At 41.7% G+C, this 19663-nt stretch overlaps 1 protein-coding gene across 1 annotated transcript in view; it reads left to right on the top strand.

The window, feature by feature from the left end:
- Positions 1–3778: 3778 nt before the first annotated feature.
- The window catches only part of tph2 (tryptophan hydroxylase 2 (tryptophan 5-monooxygenase)), a 33207-nt gene continuing 17322 nt past the window's right edge, over positions 3779–19663 (top strand). The window contains exons 1-2 of the mRNA XM_034235555.1: positions 3779–3812; positions 6496–6799. Coding sequence (XP_034091446.1) covers positions 6659–6799 — 141 coding nt within the window. The 5' untranslated portion in view covers positions 3779–3812; positions 6496–6658. The remainder of the gene's footprint in view (positions 3813–6495; positions 6800–19663) is intronic.

The following is a 19663-nucleotide window of genomic DNA, read 5'->3' as shown; positions in this document are numbered from 1 at the left end:
TCTACTTTAAAGAGTCCTCTCCTGCTGATGTTCAGGTGTATATCAGTATGTAGTTGTCTCTACTTTAAAGAGTGCTCTCCTGTTATTTCAGTGTATATCAGTATGAGTGTCTCTACTTTAAAAGTGCTCCCTCTGATGTTCAGTGTATATCAGTATGTAGTGTCTCTACTTTAAAGATCCTCTCCTGCTGATGTTCAGGTGTATATCAGTGTAAGTGTCTCTACTTTAAAGTCCTCTCCTGCTGATGTTCAGGTGTATATCAGTATGTAGTGTCTCTACTTTTAAAGAGTCCTCTCCTGCTGATGTTCAGGTGTATCAGTATTGTTGTCCTCTACTTTAAAGAGTCTCTCCTCTGATGTTCAGGTGTATATCAGTATGTAGTGTCTCTACTTTAAAGAGTCCTCTCCTGTGATGTTCAGGTATATCAGTATGTAGTGTCTCTACTTTAAAGAGTCCTCTCCTGCTGATGTTCAGGTGTATATCAGTATGTTAGTGTTCTACTTTAAAGAGTCCTCTCCTGCTGATGTTCAGGTGTATATCAGTATGTAGTGTCTCTACTTTAAAGAGTCCTCTCCTGCTGATGTTCAGGTGTATATCAGTATGTAGTGTTCTCTACTTTAAAGAGTCCTCTCCTGCTGATGTTCAGGTGTGTATCAGTATGTAGTGTCTCTACTTTAAAGAGTCCTCTCCTGCTGATGTTCAGGTGTATATCAGTATGTAGTGTCTCTACTTTAAAGAGTCCTCTCCTGCTGATGTTCAGTTGTATATCAGTATGTAGTGTCTCTACTTTAAAGAGTCCTCTCCTGCTGATGTTCAGGTGTATATCAGTATGTAGTGTCTCTACTTTAAAGAGTCCTCTCCTGCTGATGTTCAGGTGTATATCAGTATGTAGTGTCTCTACTTAAAGAGTCCTCTCCTGCTGATGTTCAGGTGTATATCAGTATGTAGTGTCTCTACTTTAAAGAGTCCTCTCCTGCTGATGTTCAGTGTATATCAGTATGTAGTGTCTCTACTTTAAAGAGTCCTCTCCTGCTGATGTTCAGGTGTATATCAGTATGTAGTGTCTCTACTTTAAGAGTCCTCCTGCTGATGTTCAGGTTTATGTTCAAGGTGTATATCAGTATGTAGTGTCTCTACTTTAAAGATTCCTCTCCTGCTGATGTTCAGGTGTATATCAGTATGTAGTGTCCTCTACTTGAAAGAGTCCTCTCTGCTGATGTTCAGGTGTAATCAGTATGTAGTGTCTCTACTTTAAAGAGTCCTCTCCTGCTGATGTTTCAGGTGTATATCAGTATGTAGTGTCTCTACTTAAAGAGTCCTCTCCTGCTGATGTTCAGGTGTATATCAGTATGTAGTGTCTCTACTTTAAAGAGTCCTCTCCTGCTGATGTTCAGGTGTATATCAGTATGTAGTGTCTCTACTTTAAAGAGTCCTCTCCTGCTGATGTTCAGGTGTATATCAGTATGTAGTGTGTATATCAGTATGTAGTGTCTCTACTTTAAAGAGTCCTCTCCTGCTGATGTTCAGGTGTATATCAGTATGTAGTGTCTCTACTTTAAGAGTCCTCTCCTGCTGATGTTCAGGTGTATATCAGTATGTAGTGTCTCTACTTTAAGAGTCCTCTCCTGCTGATGTTCAGGTGTATATCAGTATGTAGTGTTCTCTACTTTAAAGAGTCCTCTCCTGCTGATGTTCAGGTGTATATCAGTATGTAGTGTCTCTACTTTAAAGAGTCCCTCCTGCTGATGTTCAGGTGTATATCAGTATGTAGTGTCTCTACTTTAAAGAGTCCTCTCCTGCTGATGTTCAGGTGTATATCAGTATGTAGTGTCTCTACTTTAAAGAGTCCTCTCCTGCTGATGTTCAGGTGTATATCAGTATGTAGTGTCTCTACTTTAAAGAGTCCTCTCCTGCTGATGTTCAGGTGTATATCAGTAGGTAGTGTCTCTACTTTAAAGGTCCTCTCCTGCTGATGTTTCAGGTGTATATCAGTATGTAGTGTCTCTACTTTAAAGAGTCCTCTCCTGCTGATGTTCAGGTGTATATCAGTATGTAGTGTCTCTACTTTAAAGAGTCCTCTCCTGCTGATGTTCAGGTGTATATCAGTATGTAGTGTCTCTACTTTAAAGAGTCCTCTCCTGCTGATGTTCAGGTGTATATCAGTATGTAGTTGTCTCTACTTTAAAGAGTCCTTCTCCTGCTGATGTTCAGGTGTATATCAGTATGTAGTGTCTCTACTTTAACAGAGTCCTCTCCCTGCTGATGTTCAGGTGGGTATATCAGTATGTAAGTGTCCTCTACTTTAAAGAGGTCATCTCCTGCTGATGTTCAGGTGTATATCAGTATGTAGTGTGCTCTACTTTAAAGAAGTCCTCTCCCTCTCTCCTGCTGATTTTCCAGGTGTAGATCAGTATGTAGTGTCTCTACTTTAAAGAGTCCTCTCCTGCTGATCGTTCAGGTGTTTCAGTATGGTAGTGTCTCTACTTTAAAGAGTCCTCTCCTGCTGATGGTTTCAGGGTATATCCATATGTAGTGTCTCTACTTTAAAGAGTCCTCTCCTGCTGATGTTTCAGGTGTTATATCAGATGTTAGGTCTCTACTTTTAAAGAGCCTCTCCTGCTGATATTCCAGGTGTATATCAGTATGTAGTGTCTCTACTTTAAAGAGTCCTCTCCTGCTGATGTTCAGGTGTATATCAGTATGTAGTGTCTCTACTTTAAAGAGTCCTCTCCTGCTGATGTTCAGGTGTATATCAGTATGTAGTGTCTCTACTTTAAAGAGTCCTCTCCTGCTGATGTTCAGGTGTATATCAGTATGTAGTGTCTCTACTTTAAAGAGTCCTCTCCTGCTGATGTTCAGGTGTATATCAGTATGTAGTGTCTCTACTTTAAAGAGTCCTCTCCTGCTGATGTTCAGGTGTATATCAGTATGTAGTGTCTCTACTCTACTTTAAAGAGTCCTCTCCTGCTGATGTCAGGTGTATATCAGTAGTAGTGTCTCTACTTTAAAGAGTCCTCTCCTGCTGATGTTCAGGTGTATATCAGTAAGTAGTGTCTTACTTTAAAGATCCTCTCCTGCTGATGTTCAGGTGTATATCAGTATGTAGTGTCTCTACTTTAAAGAGTCCTCTCCTGCTGATGTTCAGGTGTATATCAGTATGTAGTGTCTCTACTTTAAAGAGTCCTCTCCTGCTGATGTTCAGGTGTATATCATATGTAGTGTCTCTACTTTAAAGAGTCCTCTCCTGCTGATGTTCAGGTGTATATCAGTATGTAGTGTCTCTACTTTAAAGAGTCCTCTCCTGCTGATGTTCAGGTGTATATCAGTATGTAGTGTCTCTACTTTAAAGAGTCCTCTCCTGCTGATGTTCAGGTGTATATCAGTATGTAGTGTCTCTACTTTAAAGAGTCCTCTCCTGCTGATGTTCAGGTGTATATCAGTATGTAGTGTCTCTACTTTAAGAGTCCTCTCCTGCTGATGTTCAGGTGTATATCAGTATGTAGTCTCTACTTTAAAGAGTCCTCTCCCTGATGTTCAGGTGTATCAGTATGTAGTGTCTCTACTTTAAAGAGTCCTCTCCTGCTGATGTTCAGGTGTATATCAGTATGTAGTGTCTCTACTTTAAAGAGTCCTCTCCTCCTGTTGTGTGTGGGAGGGAACACAGGGATTTTAGCCTCTGCAGACCATTTACATGCACTAAAACCTACAGAACAATCTAGAGGGAATAACTCTTTAATATCAGTCTGTCTCATTTCCAGTCTTAATGCTAATCAACCATCAGAATCCCTTGAGTCGTCCGGAAGAGGGAAAAGGTACATTGTTTACAAGTAAAGAGCCAAAAGTAGCTTAGTATTAAACTAAGTATAGTTGAACTGTGACCTGACAGAATATTGCATTTTCTGTCTCCTCGGTCTTTAAATAATTCCAGGTTCCATGACACTTTTCTCAGCTAATACCTTATGTAGAGAACTGTTGGCCACAGAAATAGAGCGGTGCAGGAATGAGTCCTAAAACCAGGAAGTGAGTTAGCATTTCACCACTTCCTGTTCCCCTGGTCTCAGAGCCAATGGGATCTCTCCATAGGGGTTAGGGTAATAGCTGAACTAAGGTCTGTGGTTGAGACACATTGAAGAGACGGATCACGTTTTGTTCTAGAACATTAAATCATCAGCAGAGACCCCACTGGTGATTTCTGAAGAGTGGACGTGTCTGAAAACGATGGTTGTTACCAAGTGGCTGAATAGGACTACAGAAGTCGTGGAGGCCGTTGTACGTCATTACGCCGAACACGTGAACACTCCTCTAAGTTAGTTTCTGTTCTGCTTGAAAGCAAGTCCCTGCCTCCTGCAGAGTGTTCAAACAAACGCTTCAACTCGTTCCATCTAGAATCTGTGCGTTTGAATCTGGATCTGAAGTTGGCGTGACGTTGAAGTCGTGCTGCTGGACTCGGCTGTAGCACCTTTGTAGCATCATGTTAGCATTTAGCTTCTGGCCATTAGATTTATGATTAGAACATTATCAAAGTAGACACGTGGAGATTATCCGGCTGAACAAAACGTGATCTGTCTCTTAAATGTGTCTCAAACACTGACCTTATTTCGAGCTATTTTCTAAAATCCATGGAGAAATCTCATTGCTTTTTGGCGAAGGAACCGGAAGGAGTTTACTTCCGGGTTTTAGGATGCGTCACTGCGGCTCTCTATACGGGTCATTGTTGACCCTTACGGCCCGTCCACACGGCGGCGTGCGTTGAAGCTTCCAACGCTTCTGCCCATTCACTTTGAATGGGGTGACGTCACTTTTAGCCGAACTGCATTGTGGGAAGCGACGTGGAGCTTTGCTGGCGTGGCTCGCTGCAAAGGTTGAGCAATGTTCAACTTTTGACGCCTCGGCAGAAGCGTCAGCCAATCGAATCATATGCCAGTACAAGCTCTAGCCAATCAAACCGCTGCTTGTGTGTCCGGGGCGGGAGATTCATGTGATTGGTTGTTGGTCGAGTTTCAGACACGCCCGCCGGCAAGCGTCAACGCACGCCGCCGTGTGGAGGGGCCGTTAGGAGGGTCGTGATACAAAAATGATTTTCATTCAAAGATGAAGAAAGGAAAAATGAAAGTAAGAATGTGTGATGATCAAAAAGAAGTTAATTGATGAATACCTGGAATTCTAAATTATCAAAGTAATTTGCTGCAAAGATATTTACAATTAAATCTCACTCGGGTCACTTTCGACCTTTATATACAGTCTATGCTTTCGACCCATGTGTTGTATCAAAGGGTTAAAGCAGCAAAGGTTTCCTCTGGTCTTGTCACCTTGTACTCGGTTGGTATTAGTCAGTCAAATGTTGTATAATATGCATGGATGCCAACTCATTTGTACATGTCTCATTCACTCATTGTTAATATCTGTATTTATGGATGTCATTGTTTGTGCTTGTAAAAAAATTAAAAACTCGATAAAGATATTGTTTAAAAAAAAAAGAAGGAAAGTAGTAATTAAAACAAACAAAAGTAAGTAGCGCTCGCGACTTCAGTGACGTGGCAGATTTGTATTTGCCCTCTCTTTGAACTCACCTTTGACCCCCGCAACATATGTGAAAACTCAGCAAATGTTTCATGCGCGTCAGGACTGGTGGAAATTGCGATAATGTGTAATTGGTTCCGGAACTTTGCGTGAAAAAATGTGCAAGCCTCGCCCACGTAAACTCTCCCCACTTTCACGTAAGAGAACGAACATCGCTACGTATATCAAGGGTGCGGAGACGAACCCAAAAGCATCTTGGAGGTGTACAAAAAACATACAGGAAGCCGGCCATTTTGAATTTGGTATTGGTAAAACGCGATTCATCGCCCTCCGTACTTTAACGAACTCTTCCTAGGGATTTTATCTGATCGACTCCAAATTCGGCGGGTAGCGTCTCGAGACCTGGGGGACGGAACTTCTAAAATTCTAAACTTTTTGCACTATTTTTTATTTTTGTATTGTATCATAGGTCCAAGGTTCAAGGCTTTTATTGTCATGTGTACATAGAGAGCTACAGTGTAGATATATCAATGCAAATCTGAGGTCACAGGCTCCTCCAACAGAGCAACACAATACAACAAGATAACACAGTTAAAATGGTGCAAGTAAATACAAATAAAATAGGATAGAAATAGCATGTTGCATTGTTGGAGGAGCTCAGGAAGAAGAATCCATTTCTACACTGTAGCTGCTGAGCATGTGATGATGAAACCTTTGAATCTTTGAATTTGAATCAACAGATAGTGTGTGCTCATCGACGGGGTGCAGAAGAGGGAGGAGCCTCTCTCTCCCCCTCCTGTGGGAGTATATAAAGGCTAAACAATTATAATACAAAGAAACAAAAAATAGCAATGAAAAAAAAAGAAGCATAAAAATGGAAAAGATCAAAAATGAAGCATAAAAATCTTAAAGATCAAAAATGTACCAAACACACATCCAGGGAGCGTGACTGCCCCTCTGTTTGTGCTTCAACAGATAAAGTGTGTGCTGGTGGATGGGGTGCAGAAGTGGGAGGAGCCTCTCTCTCCTCTGTGCGAGTATATAAAGGGAGGCATCATTCTCAGACTGAGCCCTGGTACTCCTGCACCCACTGGTTCTCAGACTGGAGCCCTGGTACTCGTACACCCACTGGTTCCCCATGGCCTCCTCCCATGTGATGAAGCCGGAGCCGATGCCCCGCATGCAGCCGGCCATGATGATGTTCTGCAGCAAGTACTGGAGCCGGAGGGGCATGTCTCTGGACTCTGCCATGTTCCAGAGGCACACCGGGGGCCAGATGGTGAGAAGCCTCACATTATCATTCAATTCACCTTCAGACGTGGGAAGTTACTAAGTAGATTTACTCAAGTTACATTTTAACCAATCTGCACAACGACTACTGTTACTGTCGCTACTTTCACTATATTTTGATGATAATACTTTTATACTTTTACTTGAGGAACATTTTGAATGCAGGACTTTTACTGTAACAGAGTATTCCTACACTCTGGTACTTCTACTTTTACTCAAGTACAAGATCTGAGTACTTCTACTTTTACTCAAGTACAAGATCTGAGTACTTCTACTTTTACTCAAGTACAAGATCTGAGTACTTCTACTTTTACTCAAGTAGGCCTACCAGATCTGATTACTTCTACTTTTACTCAAGTACAAGATCTGAGTACTTCTACTTTTACTCAAGTACAGGATCTGAGTACTTCTACTTTTACTCAAGTACAAGATCTGAGTACTTCTACTTTTACTCAAGTACAAGATCTGAGTACTTCTACTTTTACTCAAGTACAAGATCTGAGTACTTCTACTTTTACTTAAGTACCAGATCTGAGTACTTCTACTTTTACTCAAGTACAAGATCTGAGTACTTCTACATTTACTCAAGTACAAGATCTGAGTACTTTCTACTGTTACTCAAGTACAAGACCTGAGTACTTCTACTTTTACTCAAGTACAAGATCTGAGTACTTCTACATTTACTCAAGAACAATATCTGAGTACTTCTACATTTACTCAAGAACAATATCTGAGTACTTCTACATTTACTCAAGTACCAGATCTGAGTACTTCTACTTTTATCTAAATATTTAAACTTTTGATTATTTAGTATTTTCTTCTCTCAAATGTTTCGACTGTTCAGATTTCTTCACTCTCTCCCACGCAGCGAACTGTCTGCTGTGCACACCGCTCAAACCGCTCACACCGCTCACACCGCTCGGCGCTCACACCGCTCGGCGCTCACACCGCTCGGTGCTCACACCGCTCACACCGCTCACACCGCTCACACCGCTCGGCGCTCACACCGCTCGGCGCTCACACCGCTCGGCGCTCACACCGCTCGGCGCTCACACCGCTCGGCGCTCACACCGCTCGGCGCTCACACCGCTCACACCGCTCGGTGCTCACACCGCTCGGTGCTCACACCGCTCGGCGCTCACACCGCTCACACCGCTCACACCGCTCGGCGCTCACACCGCTCGGTGCTCACACCGCTCGGCGCTCACACCGCTCACACCGCTCGGCGCTCACACACTCATTCACACTTCATCTCTGAAAACACGCAGAAAAGGATTTTTATGTCAGTGTTTTCTGAGCGATGCAGAGAAATGTAAATGATCACATGTCCCCCTCTGAGACAGAGACGGCACAGATTGGATCTCACTCCTGTGTTTTTCCGCCCGTAGGAAGCTCGGCTTTACCTGAAAGCACGAATGATTTGAGTCGTGATACGGCAGATTATTCATATCCTCCAGCAGACGCTCACTTTGCTGCCAAAGCTCCTTTATCTGCACTGATTATCATTTTAATATCTGTGTGTTGTAAATACTCTGCTTCAGTGATGGAGAGCATGTTGGCTCATTAAGCAGATTGTATTCACTTTCTGATAATCTGCAGAAAGCCTGTTTCAACCAGTTCTTGACCAAATGTCATCTTTTACAAAGTGTCCTGGTTTCCTCGTTTAAGCGCACGGTACATTTCCAACATGCTGATTTTATTAATGTATTATTTATCATTATTAAAACTAATCTCATCAAGTGTCTCCAAAATATAAAATATGATTTAAATAAAACAAATAAAACAAAAATTATTAAACCAAAAATGATAAACTGTATTTCTTGTTATCTTTGTTTTTAAAACATAGTTAAGAAAACTAAATAGGAAGCCTGTTTACTGACAAGCTAGCTATCTAACTCGCTAATTGGGGTAGGCTACTAACTAGCTTACTAACTAGCTAACTAACTAATTAACTAACAAGCCTACTAGCTAACTAGTGTACTAACTGAACTAACTATCTTATTTGCTTACTTCTTAACTAGCTAATATACTAACTAACCAACTACCTAGCAAACTTGCTTACGAACAAGTTGCTCAAGTTCTTAGTAATTCACTGAATACGTTTCTAGCTAACTAGCTTAATAACTATCTACTTAGTTTCTAGCTAACTAGCTTAATAACTATCTTACTTAGTTTCTAGCTAACTAGCTTAATAACTATCTACTTAGTTTGTAGCTAACTAGCTTAATAACTATCTACTTAGTTTCTAGCTAACTAGCTTAATAACTATCTTACTTAGTTTCTAGCTAACTAGCTTAATAACTATCTACTTAGTTTCTAGCTAACTAGCTTCATAACTATCTTACTTAGTTTCTAGCTAACTAGCTTAATAACTATCTTACTTAGTTTCTAGCTAACTAGCTTAATAACTATCTTACTTAGTTTCTAGCTAACTAGCTTCATAACTATCTACTTAGTTTCTAGCTAACTAGCTTAATAACTATCTTACTTAGTTTCTAGCTAACTAGCTTAATAACTATCTTACTTAGTTTCTAGCTAACTAGCTTAATAACTATCTTACTTAGTTTCTAGCTAACTAGCTTAATAACATTACATTACATTACATTGCATTTAGCTGACGCTTTTATCCAAAGCGACTTACAATAAGTACATTCGACCAGGAAGACCCAACCTTGAAGAAAACAGAATCATAAAGTACATCAGGTTTCATAGAGCCAAACATTTCAAGTGCTACTCAACTGGCTTTAGGTAAGCCAGTCCTTTATTAGTATAAAAGTGCTTCGTTAATCGTTCTAATGCTCGAAGTGGAGTCGAAAGAGATGAGTTTTCAGTTTGCGCCGGAAGATGTGCAAGCTATCTGCCGTCCTGATGTCAATGGGGAGCTCATTCCACCATCTTGGAGCCAGGACAGCAAACCCACGTGTTTTCGCTTAGACCCTCTGTCCTTAGACCCTCTGTCCTTAGACCCTCTGCCCTTAGACCCTCTGTCCTTAGACCCTCTATCGTCCTTAGACCCTCTATCATTAGACCCTCTGTCCTCAGACCCTCTGTCCTCAGACCCTCTATCCTTAGACCCTCTGTCCTTAGACCCTCTGTCCTTAGACCCTCTGTCATTAGACCCTCTGTCCTTAGACCCTCTTTCTTCAGACCCTCTGTCCTTAAACCCTCTGTCCTTAGACCCTCTGTCCTTAGACCCTCTGTCCTTAGACCCTCTATCATTAGACCCTCTATCCTTAGACCCTCTGTCCTTAGACCCTCTGTCCTTAGACCCTCTATCATTATACCCTCTGTCCTCAGACCCTCTGTCCTCAGACCCTCTGTCCTTAGACCCTCTGTCCCTTAGACCCTCTGTCCTTAGACCCTCTGTCCTTAGACCCTCTGTCCTTAGACCCTCTATCCTTAGACCCTCTATCATTAGACCCTCTGTCCTCAGACCCTCTGTCCTTAGACCCTCTATACTTAGACCCTCTATACTTAGACCCTCTCTCCTTAGACCCTCTGTCCTCAGACCCTCTGTCCTCAGACCCTCTGTCCTTAGACCCTCTGTCTATACCCTCTATCGTTAGGCTCTCTGTCCTTAGACCCTCTATCCTTAGACCTCTGTCCTTAGACCCTCTGTCCTTAGACCCTCTGTCCTTAGACCCTCTATCATTAGACCCTCTGTCCTTAGACCCTCTGTCCTTAGACCCTCTGTCCTTAGACCCTCTGTCCTCAGACCCTCTGTCCTTAGACCCTCTGTCCTTAGACCCTCTGTCCTTAGACCCTCTGTCCTTAGACCCTCACATCGTACAAGGAAACACTTCCAGAGAAAACCCACAGTTTAAGGGGAACATGGGAGAAACCTCAGGGAGAGCAACAGAGGAGGGATCCCTCTCCCAGGACGGACAGACGTGCAATAGATGCCGTGTGTAAATCCAAGAGATAATACATTTTACAGCATATAGACCGAATGTTAGGAAATGCATGTGTCTGTAATAAGAAGATGAATCCACGAGGATGTCAGCTACAATCCTGTGGAAGCCATCAGGGAAGCAGCATGACGAGACCCAAGGCAGGACCGCAGAGACAGGTTCAGCCACGACCCGAAGTCCACGACTTAATCCAGAACTCAAGATAGAGGATCCAAGACACAGGACCACAGCAAGAGGATCAGCCTCGACTCCGGATCCCGGCGTAGACATAGATACAAAACAAGAACAAAGATTTGGCTGGGTTAATCGGAATAAGAGAATACACAGACACAGACAGAGAGGGGAAAGGTCATTGGATACAAGTTATTCTTGATAACCCTCTAGAAAGATCTCATGATCTTCCCCACTCAATCTATCAAGACCCGAGCAGTTCTATTAGATATAGATAAGAAACAGAGAGAGGGAGCACAACAACCTATCTCTTCGTCAGATGCACTCCCCCGCTTATCTAAGCGACTCTCTACAAGGCCATAGACCAGCAGAGGGAACCGTTACCCTCTACAAGGCCATAGACGTACCCCGTTACCCTCTACAAGGCCATAGACCAGCAGAGGGGGCCGTTACCCTCTACAAGGCCATAGACCAGCAGAGGGGACCGTTACCCTCTACAAGGCCATAGACCAGCAGAGGGAACCGTTACCCTCTACAAGGCCATAGACCAGCACAGGGGACCGTTACCCTCTACAAGGCCATAGACCATTACATTGCATTTAGCTGACGCTTTTATCCAAAGCGACTTACAATAAGTACATTCGACCAGGAAGACACAACCTTGAAGAAAACAGAATCATATAAGTACATCAGGTTTCATAGAGCCAAACATTTCAAGTGCTACTCAACTGGCTTTAGGTAAGCCAGTCCTTTATTAGTATAAAAGTGCTTCGTTAATAGTTCTAACGCTCGAAGTGGAGTCGAAAGAGATGAGTTTTCAGTTTGCGCCAGAAGATGTGCAAGCTATCTGCCGTCCTGATGTCAATGGGGAGCTCATTCCACCATCTTGGAGCCAGGACAGCAAACCCACGTGTTTTCGCCGATGGGAACTTGGGTCCCCCTCGCAGCGAGGGCGCAACGAGTCGTTTGGCTGATGCAGAGCGTAGTGCACGCGCTGGGGTGTACGGTTTAACCATGTCCTGGATGTAGGAAGGGCCAGATCCATTCGCAGCACGGTAAGCAAGTACCAGTGTCTTGAAGTGGATTCTAGCAGTTACCGGAAGCCAGTGAAGGGAGCGGAGGAGCGGAGTGGTGTGGGAGAATTTAGGAAGGTTGAAGACCAGACGAGCCGCTGCATTCTGGATGAGCTGCAGAGGTCGGATGGCACATGCAGGTAGACCAGCCAGGAGGGAGTTGCAGTAGTCTAGGCGTGAGATGACGAGAGCCTGGACCAGAACCTGAGTCGCTTTCTGAGTCAGATGGGGACGTATCTTCCTGATGTTATAAAGCGTGTATCTGCAGCAACGGGTTGTAGCAGCGATGTTTGCAGTGAAGGACAGGTTGTTATCTAGGGTCACACCCAGATTCCTTGCAGTCTGAGTCGGGGAAACAACTGAGGTGCCGATGTTGATTGTTAGGTCAAGAGTGACCAGCAGAGGGGACCGTTACCCTCTACAAGGCCATAGACCAGCAGAGGGGAAATGGGGGGTGGGTAAGGGTAAGGGTTTTTAAGAATAAACCGCAAGGGTCTAAAGGGAAAAAAGATGAAATATAAGGTACTATATTTTAAGTAATCCTATCTACTATTCCTATATTTGAATAATGTATGAACTATTTTAAAAATACTTTATGAAATCCTATGTTATGTTATAAATATTAAAATAATATTTTACTTAGTTTCTAGCTAACTAGCTTAATAACTATCTACTTAGTTTCTAGCTAACTAGCTTAATAACTATCTTACTTATTTTCTAGCTAACTAGCTTAATAACTATCTACTTAGTTTCTAGCTAACTAGCTTAATAACTATCTACTTAGTTTCTAGCTAACTAGCTTAATAACTATCTACTTAGTTTCTAGCTAACTAGCTTAATAACTATCTACTTATTTTCTAGCTAACTAGCTTAATAACTATCTACTTAGTTTCTAGCTAACTAGCTTAATAACTATCTACTTAGTTTCTAGCTAACTAGCTTAATAACTATCTTACTTAGCTTCTAGCTAACTAGCTTAATAGCCATCTACTTCGTTTCTAGCTAACTAGCTTAATAACTATCTACTTAGTTTCTAGCTAACTAGCTTAATAACTGTCTTACTTAGTTTCTAGCTAACTAGCTTAATAACTATCTTACTTAGTTTCTAGCTAACTAGCTTAATAACTATCTTACTTAGTTTCTAGCTAACTAGCTTAATAACTATCTTACTTAGTTTCTAGCTAACTAGCTTAATAACTATCTTACTTAGTTTCTAGCTAACTAGCTTAATAACTATCTTACTTAGTTTCTAGCTAACTAGCTTAATAACTATCTTACTTAGTTTCTAGCTAACTAGCTCTTAATAACTATCTTACTTAGTTTCTAGCTAACTAGCTTAATAACTATCTACTTAGTTTCTAGCTAACTAGCTTAAATAACTATCTACTTAGTTTCTAGCTAACTAGCTTAATAACTATCTTACTTAGTTTCTAGCTAACTAGCTTAATAACTATCTTACTTAGTTTCTAGCTAACTAGCTTAATAACTATCTACTTAGTTTCTAGCTAACTAGCTTAATAACTATCTACTTAGTTTCTAGCTAACTAGCTTAATAACTATCTTACTTAGTTTCTAGCTAACTAGCTTAATAACTATCTTACTTAGTTTCTAGCTAACTAGCTTCATAAACTATCTTACTTAGTTTCTAGCTAACTAGCTTAATAACTATCTTACTTAGTTTCTTAGCTAACTAGCTTAATAACTATCTTACTTAGTTTCTAGCTAACTAGCTTAATAACTATCTTACTTAGTTTCTAGCTAACTAGCTTAATAACTATCTTACTTAGTTTCTAGCTAACTAGCTTAATAACTATCTTACTTAGTTTCTAGCTAACTAGCTTCATAACTATCTTACTTAGTTTCTAGCTAACTAGCTTCATAACTATCTTACTTAGTTTCTAGCTAACTAGCTTAATAACTATCTTACTTAGTTTCTAGCTAACTAGCTTAATAACTATCTACTTAGTTTCTAGCTAACTAGCTTAATAACTATCTACTTAGTTTCTAGCTAACTAGCTTAATAACTATCTTACTTAGTTTCTAGCTAACTAGCTTAATAACTATCTTACTTAGTTTCTAGCTAACTAGCTTAATAACTATCTTACTTAGTTTCTAGCTAACTAGCTTAATAACTATCTTACTTAGTTTCTAGCTAACTAGCTTAATAACTATCTACTTAGTTTCTAGCTAACTAGCTTAATAACTATCTACTTAGTTTCTAGCTAACTAGCTTAATAACTATCTTACTTAGTTTCTAGCTAACTAGCTTAATAACTATCTACTAGTTTCTAGCTAACTAGCTAATAACTATCTACTTAGTTTCTAGCTAACTAGCTTAATAACTATCTTACTTAGTTTCTAGCTAACTAGCTTAATAACTATCTTACTTAGTTTCTAGCTAACTAGCTTAATAACTATCTTACTTAGTTTCTAGCTAACTAGCTTCATAACTATCTACTTAGTTTCTAGCTAACTAGCTTAATAACTATCTTACTTAGTTTCTAGCTAACTAGCTTAATAACTATCTTACTTAGTTTCTAGCTAACTAGCTTAATAACTATCTTACTTAGTTTCTAGCTAACTAGCTTAATAACTATCTACTTAGTTTCTAGCTAACTAGCTTAATAACTATCTTACTTAGTTTCTAGCTAACTAGCTTAATAACATTACATTACATTACATTGCATTTAGCTGACGCTTTTATCCAAAGCGACGTACAATAAGTACATTCGACCAGGAAGACACAACCTTGAAGAAAACAGAATCATATAAGTACATCAGGTTTCATAGAGCCAAACATTTCAAGTGCTACTCAACTGGCTTTAGGTAAGCCAGTCCTTTATTAGTATAAAAGTGCTTCGTTAATAGTTCTAACGCTCGAAGTGGAGTCGAAAGAGATGAGTTTTCAGTTTGCGCCGGAAGATGTGCAAGCTATCTGCCGTCCTGATGTCAATGGGGAGCTCATTCCACCATCTTGGAGCCAGGACAGCAAACCCACGTGTTTTCGCCGATGGGAACTTGGGTCCCCCTCGCAGCGAGGGCGCAACGAGTCGTTTGGCTGATGCAGAGCGTAGTGCACGCGCTGGGGTGTACGGTTTAACCATGTCCTGGATGTAGGAAGGGCCAGATCCATTCGCAGCACGGTAAGCAAGTACCAGTGTCTTGAAGTGGATTCTAGCAGTTACCGGAAGCCAGTGAAGGGAGCGGAGGAGCGGAGTGGTGTGGGAGAATTTAGGAAGGTTGAAGACCAGACGAGCCGCTGCATTCTGGATGAGCTGCAGAGGTCGGATGGCACATGCAGGTAGACCAGCCAGGAGGGAGTTGCAGTAGTCTAGGCGTGAGATGACGAGAGCCTGGACCAGAACCTGAGTCGCTTTCTGAGTCAGCTGGGGACGTATCTTCCTGATGTTGTAAAGCGTGTATCTGCAGCAGCGGGTTGTAGCAGCGATGTTTGCAGTGAAGGACAGGTTGTTATCTAGGGTCACACCCAGATTCCTTGCAGTCTGAGTCGGGGAAACAACTGAGGTGCCGATGTTGATTGTTAGGTCAAGAGTGGGACAATCTTTTCCCGGGAGGAAGAGCAGCTCAGTCTTGTCAAGGTTGAGCTTGAGGTGGTGAGCAGACATCCACTGAGAGATGTCAGCTAGACAAGCAGAGATGCGTGCAACGACCTGGGTCTCTGAGCGGGGAAAGGACAGAATTAATTGGGTGTCGTCAGCATAGCAGTGGTAAGAAAAACCATGCGGGCTAATGACTGATCCGAGCGAGTTTGTGTACAGGGAGAAGAGGAGGGGACCAAGAACAGAGCCCTGAGCGACCCCCGTAGTTAATTGACAAGGGTCGGACTCAGACCCTCTCCGAGTGACCCTGTAGGTACGGTCTTTCAGGTATGAGGTGAGGAGGGAAAGAGCAGAGCCTGAAACTCCAAGTTTTTGGAGAGTGCGAAGGAGGATCTGATGATTCACCGTGTCGAATGCAGCAGACAGGTCCAATAGGATGATGACAGAGGAGAGGGATGCAGTTTTGGCAGTGTGCAGTTCCTCCGTGACAGCAATGAGAGCAGTTTCTGTGGAGTGACCTGCCTTGAAACCAGACTGGTGCGGATCCAGAAGGTTGTTCTGATTGAGATAACAGGAGAGTTGTTTAAAGACAGCGCGTTCAAGTGATTTAGACAGGAACGGGAGGAGAGAGACAGGCCTGTAGTTTATAACATCAGACGGGTTGAGAGTGGGTTTCTTTAGGAGAGGGTTTACTCTTGCCTCCTTGAGACTGTTTGGAAAGTGACCAGAAGTTAGAGAAGTGTTGATGAAATGGGTGAGAAACGGTAGAATATCAGGAGCGATAGTCTGAAGGAGGTTTGAAGGGATAGGGTCCAGAGGACAGGTGGTAGGGCGGGCAGAGGTAATGAGGGTAAGAACCTCACTTGGAGAGAGAGGGGAAAAGGAGGTAAGTGTGTTGGTGGAAGGAGGGTCTTGTGACCCAGCGGTGAGTAAAGGTGAGTCAGAAAAAGAAGAGCGAATATCATCAACCTTTTTTTCAAAGTGGGTAACAAAGTCGCTTGAAAGAAGTGAGGAGGGGGGAGGAGCTTTTGGAGGGTCCAGGAGGGTGGAGAAGATGGAAAATAGTTTTTTAGGATTGGAATAGGAAGATTGGATCTTATCTTGAAAGAAAGTGCTTTTTGCCTGAGAGATCGAAGCAGAGAAAGAGGAGAGGAGAGCCTGATAGGTTAGGAGGTCGTCACGGTGTTTGGATTTCCACCATTTCCGCTCTGCTGCCCTAAGGACGGTTCTATTAGCACGCAGTGCATCATTTAGCCAGGGAGCAGGAGGGGACTGACGAGCCTGCCGAGATGTGAGAGGACAGAGCGAGTCCAGAGTGGATGAGAGAGTAGAGAGGAGAGTTTCTGCAGCAGAGTTTGGAAGCAGGAGTTGGAACGAATCAGAGGAAGGGAGGGCTGAGAGCACCGACGAGGCAAAGGTAGAGGGGGAGAGGGAGCGAAGGTTACGGCGGACAAGTGTAGGATGAGAAGAGATTAGTTTGTTATGTTTGGAAAGGGATAGAGAGAATAAAATGAAGTGATTGGATGTGTGGAGCGGGTTTACAGAGAGGTTAGAAGTAGCGCAGTTCCTTGAGAATATGAGATCAAGGACATTGCCAGCTTTATGAGTCGGTGGGTACGGAGACAGTGAGAAAGCAAAGGTGGTTAACAGAGATGTTAGTTTGTCTATCTTCCCCGTCTGGAGGTTGAAGTCTCCGAGAAGTACAGCGGGAGGGCCAGTTTCAGGGATGTGTGAGAGGAGATGATCTAATTCCTCCAAGAAGTCCCCCAAGGCGCCTGGTGGACGGTAGAGAACAACAATGGTTAACTGTATAGGATGGGTTACTGTGACGGCATGGAACTCAAAGGTGGAAGGAGTGAAGTTAGGTAGCTTGAAGAGGGAAAAGCTCCATTTGGGAGAGAGCAGGAGACCAGTGCCACCTCCTCTGCCAGTGGGTCTGGGTGTATGGGAGAAGGAATATGCTGTGGAGAGAGCTGCTGAGGTGGATGTGTTGGATGGAGTAATCCAGGTCTCAGTGAGAGCAAGGAAATCCAGAGACTGCAGGGAGGCGTAGCCAGAGATGAAGTCAGCCTTAGGAACAGCTGACTGGCAGTTCCACAGGCCACCTGAAACTAGATGTTGGATCTCAGTGGAGCATGTGGGATAGACGAGAGCAGGCCGGTTATATCGATTAGGAGATACACGGGGCCAGTGATAATTGCGAGAAGACACATGAACAGGAATGGAGAAAATACACATGATTATAGCATGAGGGGCTAAACAACAAAATAAAATGAAACAAAATAGAAAATAAAAACACCAGCGATACTTAGCTCAATCAAAGTAGGATTTGTCTCCTCTTTGCCTCCCTCGTGACTCCTGTAGGACTCCAATGTCTTTGTCAGTCTTTGACTCCTGTAGGACTCCAATGTCTTTGTCAGTCTTTGACTCCTGTAGGACTCCAATGTCTTTGTCAGTCTTCGGCTGTCTGACGCTGAAGCTGACGGTCCAGGAAAGTGATACCTAAAAATGGACGCCTGATTGCTCAGTTCTCACAGCTGTAGGGGCACGCCCCTCTAATTACTGTAGTTAACTATCTACAGCTGATGGGCGACAATAGACTGGCCCTGCCTATATTTATAATGCAGGCTTGAGTGCTGAGACCTGTGAAGCAGGTTTCGCCTGAGCAGATCTGAGATTTAAAATCTCTCAAAAGCGATTTAGCCGTTTAAGGTACAATAACAATTATACAGAGTCGAATAAATGAAACCGAGAAGTCTAATTAAACAAGAATATAACTTACAGTGGTTGCTGCGTCAATAGGTAATGTCGTCACCGGGTCCAGATGCACACTGAGTTCATCAGTTTTTAAATGCGGTATTTAAATGCTTTTTGAGCTAAAAGATTACTGAGTCACGCGGTTCTACTTCACGCAATCAATAGACTGGCCCTGCCTATATTAATAATGCAGGCTTGAGTGCTGAGACCTGTGAAGCAGGTTTCGCCTGAGCAGATCTGAGATTTAAAATCTCTCAAAAGCGATTTAGCCGTTTAAGGTACAATAACAATTATACAGAGTCGAATAAATGAAACCGAGAAGTCTAATTAAACAAGAATATAACTTACAGTGGTTGCTGCGTCAATAGGTAATGTCGTCACCGGGTCCAGATGCACACAATCTTACTTAGTTTCTAGCTAACTAGCTTAATAACTATCTTACTTAGTTTCTAGCTAACTAGCTTAATAACTATCTTACTTAGTTTCTAGCTAACTAGCTTAATAACTATCTTACTTAGTTTCTAGCTAACTAGCTTAATAACTATCTTACTTAGTTTCTAGCTAACTAGCTTAATAACTATCCTACTTAGTTTCTAGCTAACTAGCTTAATAACTATCTTACTTAGTTTCTAGCTAACTAGCTTAATAACTATCTTACTTAGTTTCTAGCTAACTAGCTTGATAACTATCTTACTTAGTTTCTAGCTAACTAGCTTAATAACTATCTTACTTAGTTTCTAGCTAACTAGCTTAATAACTATCTTACTTAGTTTCTAGCTAACTAGCTTAATAACTATCCTACTTCGTTTCTAGCTAACTAGCTTAATAACTATCTTACTTAGTTTCTAGCTAACTAGCTTAATAACTATCTTACTTAGTTTCTAGCTAACTACCTTAATAACTATCTTACTTAGTTTCTAACTAACTAGCTTAATAACTGTCTACTTAGTTTCTAGCCAACTAGCTTAATAACTATCTACTTAGTTTCTAGCTAACTAGCTTAATAACTATCTACTTAGTTTCTAGCTAACTAGCTTAATAACTATCTACTTAGTTTCTAACTAACTAGCTTAATAACTATCTTACTTGGTTTCTAGCTAACTAGCTTAATAACTGTCTACTTAGTTTCTAACTAACTAGCTTAATAACTATCTACTTAGTTTCTAGCTAACTAGCTTAATAACTATCTACTTAGTTTCTAGCTAACTAGCTTAATAACTATCTACTTAGTTTCTAGCTAACTAGCTTAATAACTATCTTACTTAGTTTCTAGCTAACTAGCTTAATAACTGTCTACTTAGTTTCTAACTAACTAGCTTAATAACTATCTTACTTAGTGTCTAGCTAACTAGCTTAATAACTATCTACTTAGTTTCTAGCT

Source organism: Gymnodraco acuticeps, unplaced genomic scaffold, assembly GCF_902827175.1.
Source record: "Gymnodraco acuticeps unplaced genomic scaffold, fGymAcu1.1, whole genome shotgun sequence".
Classification (NCBI taxonomy): domain Eukaryota; kingdom Metazoa; phylum Chordata; class Actinopteri; order Perciformes; family Bathydraconidae; genus Gymnodraco; species Gymnodraco acuticeps.
This window is presented reverse-complemented; position numbering and strand designations above follow the sequence as displayed.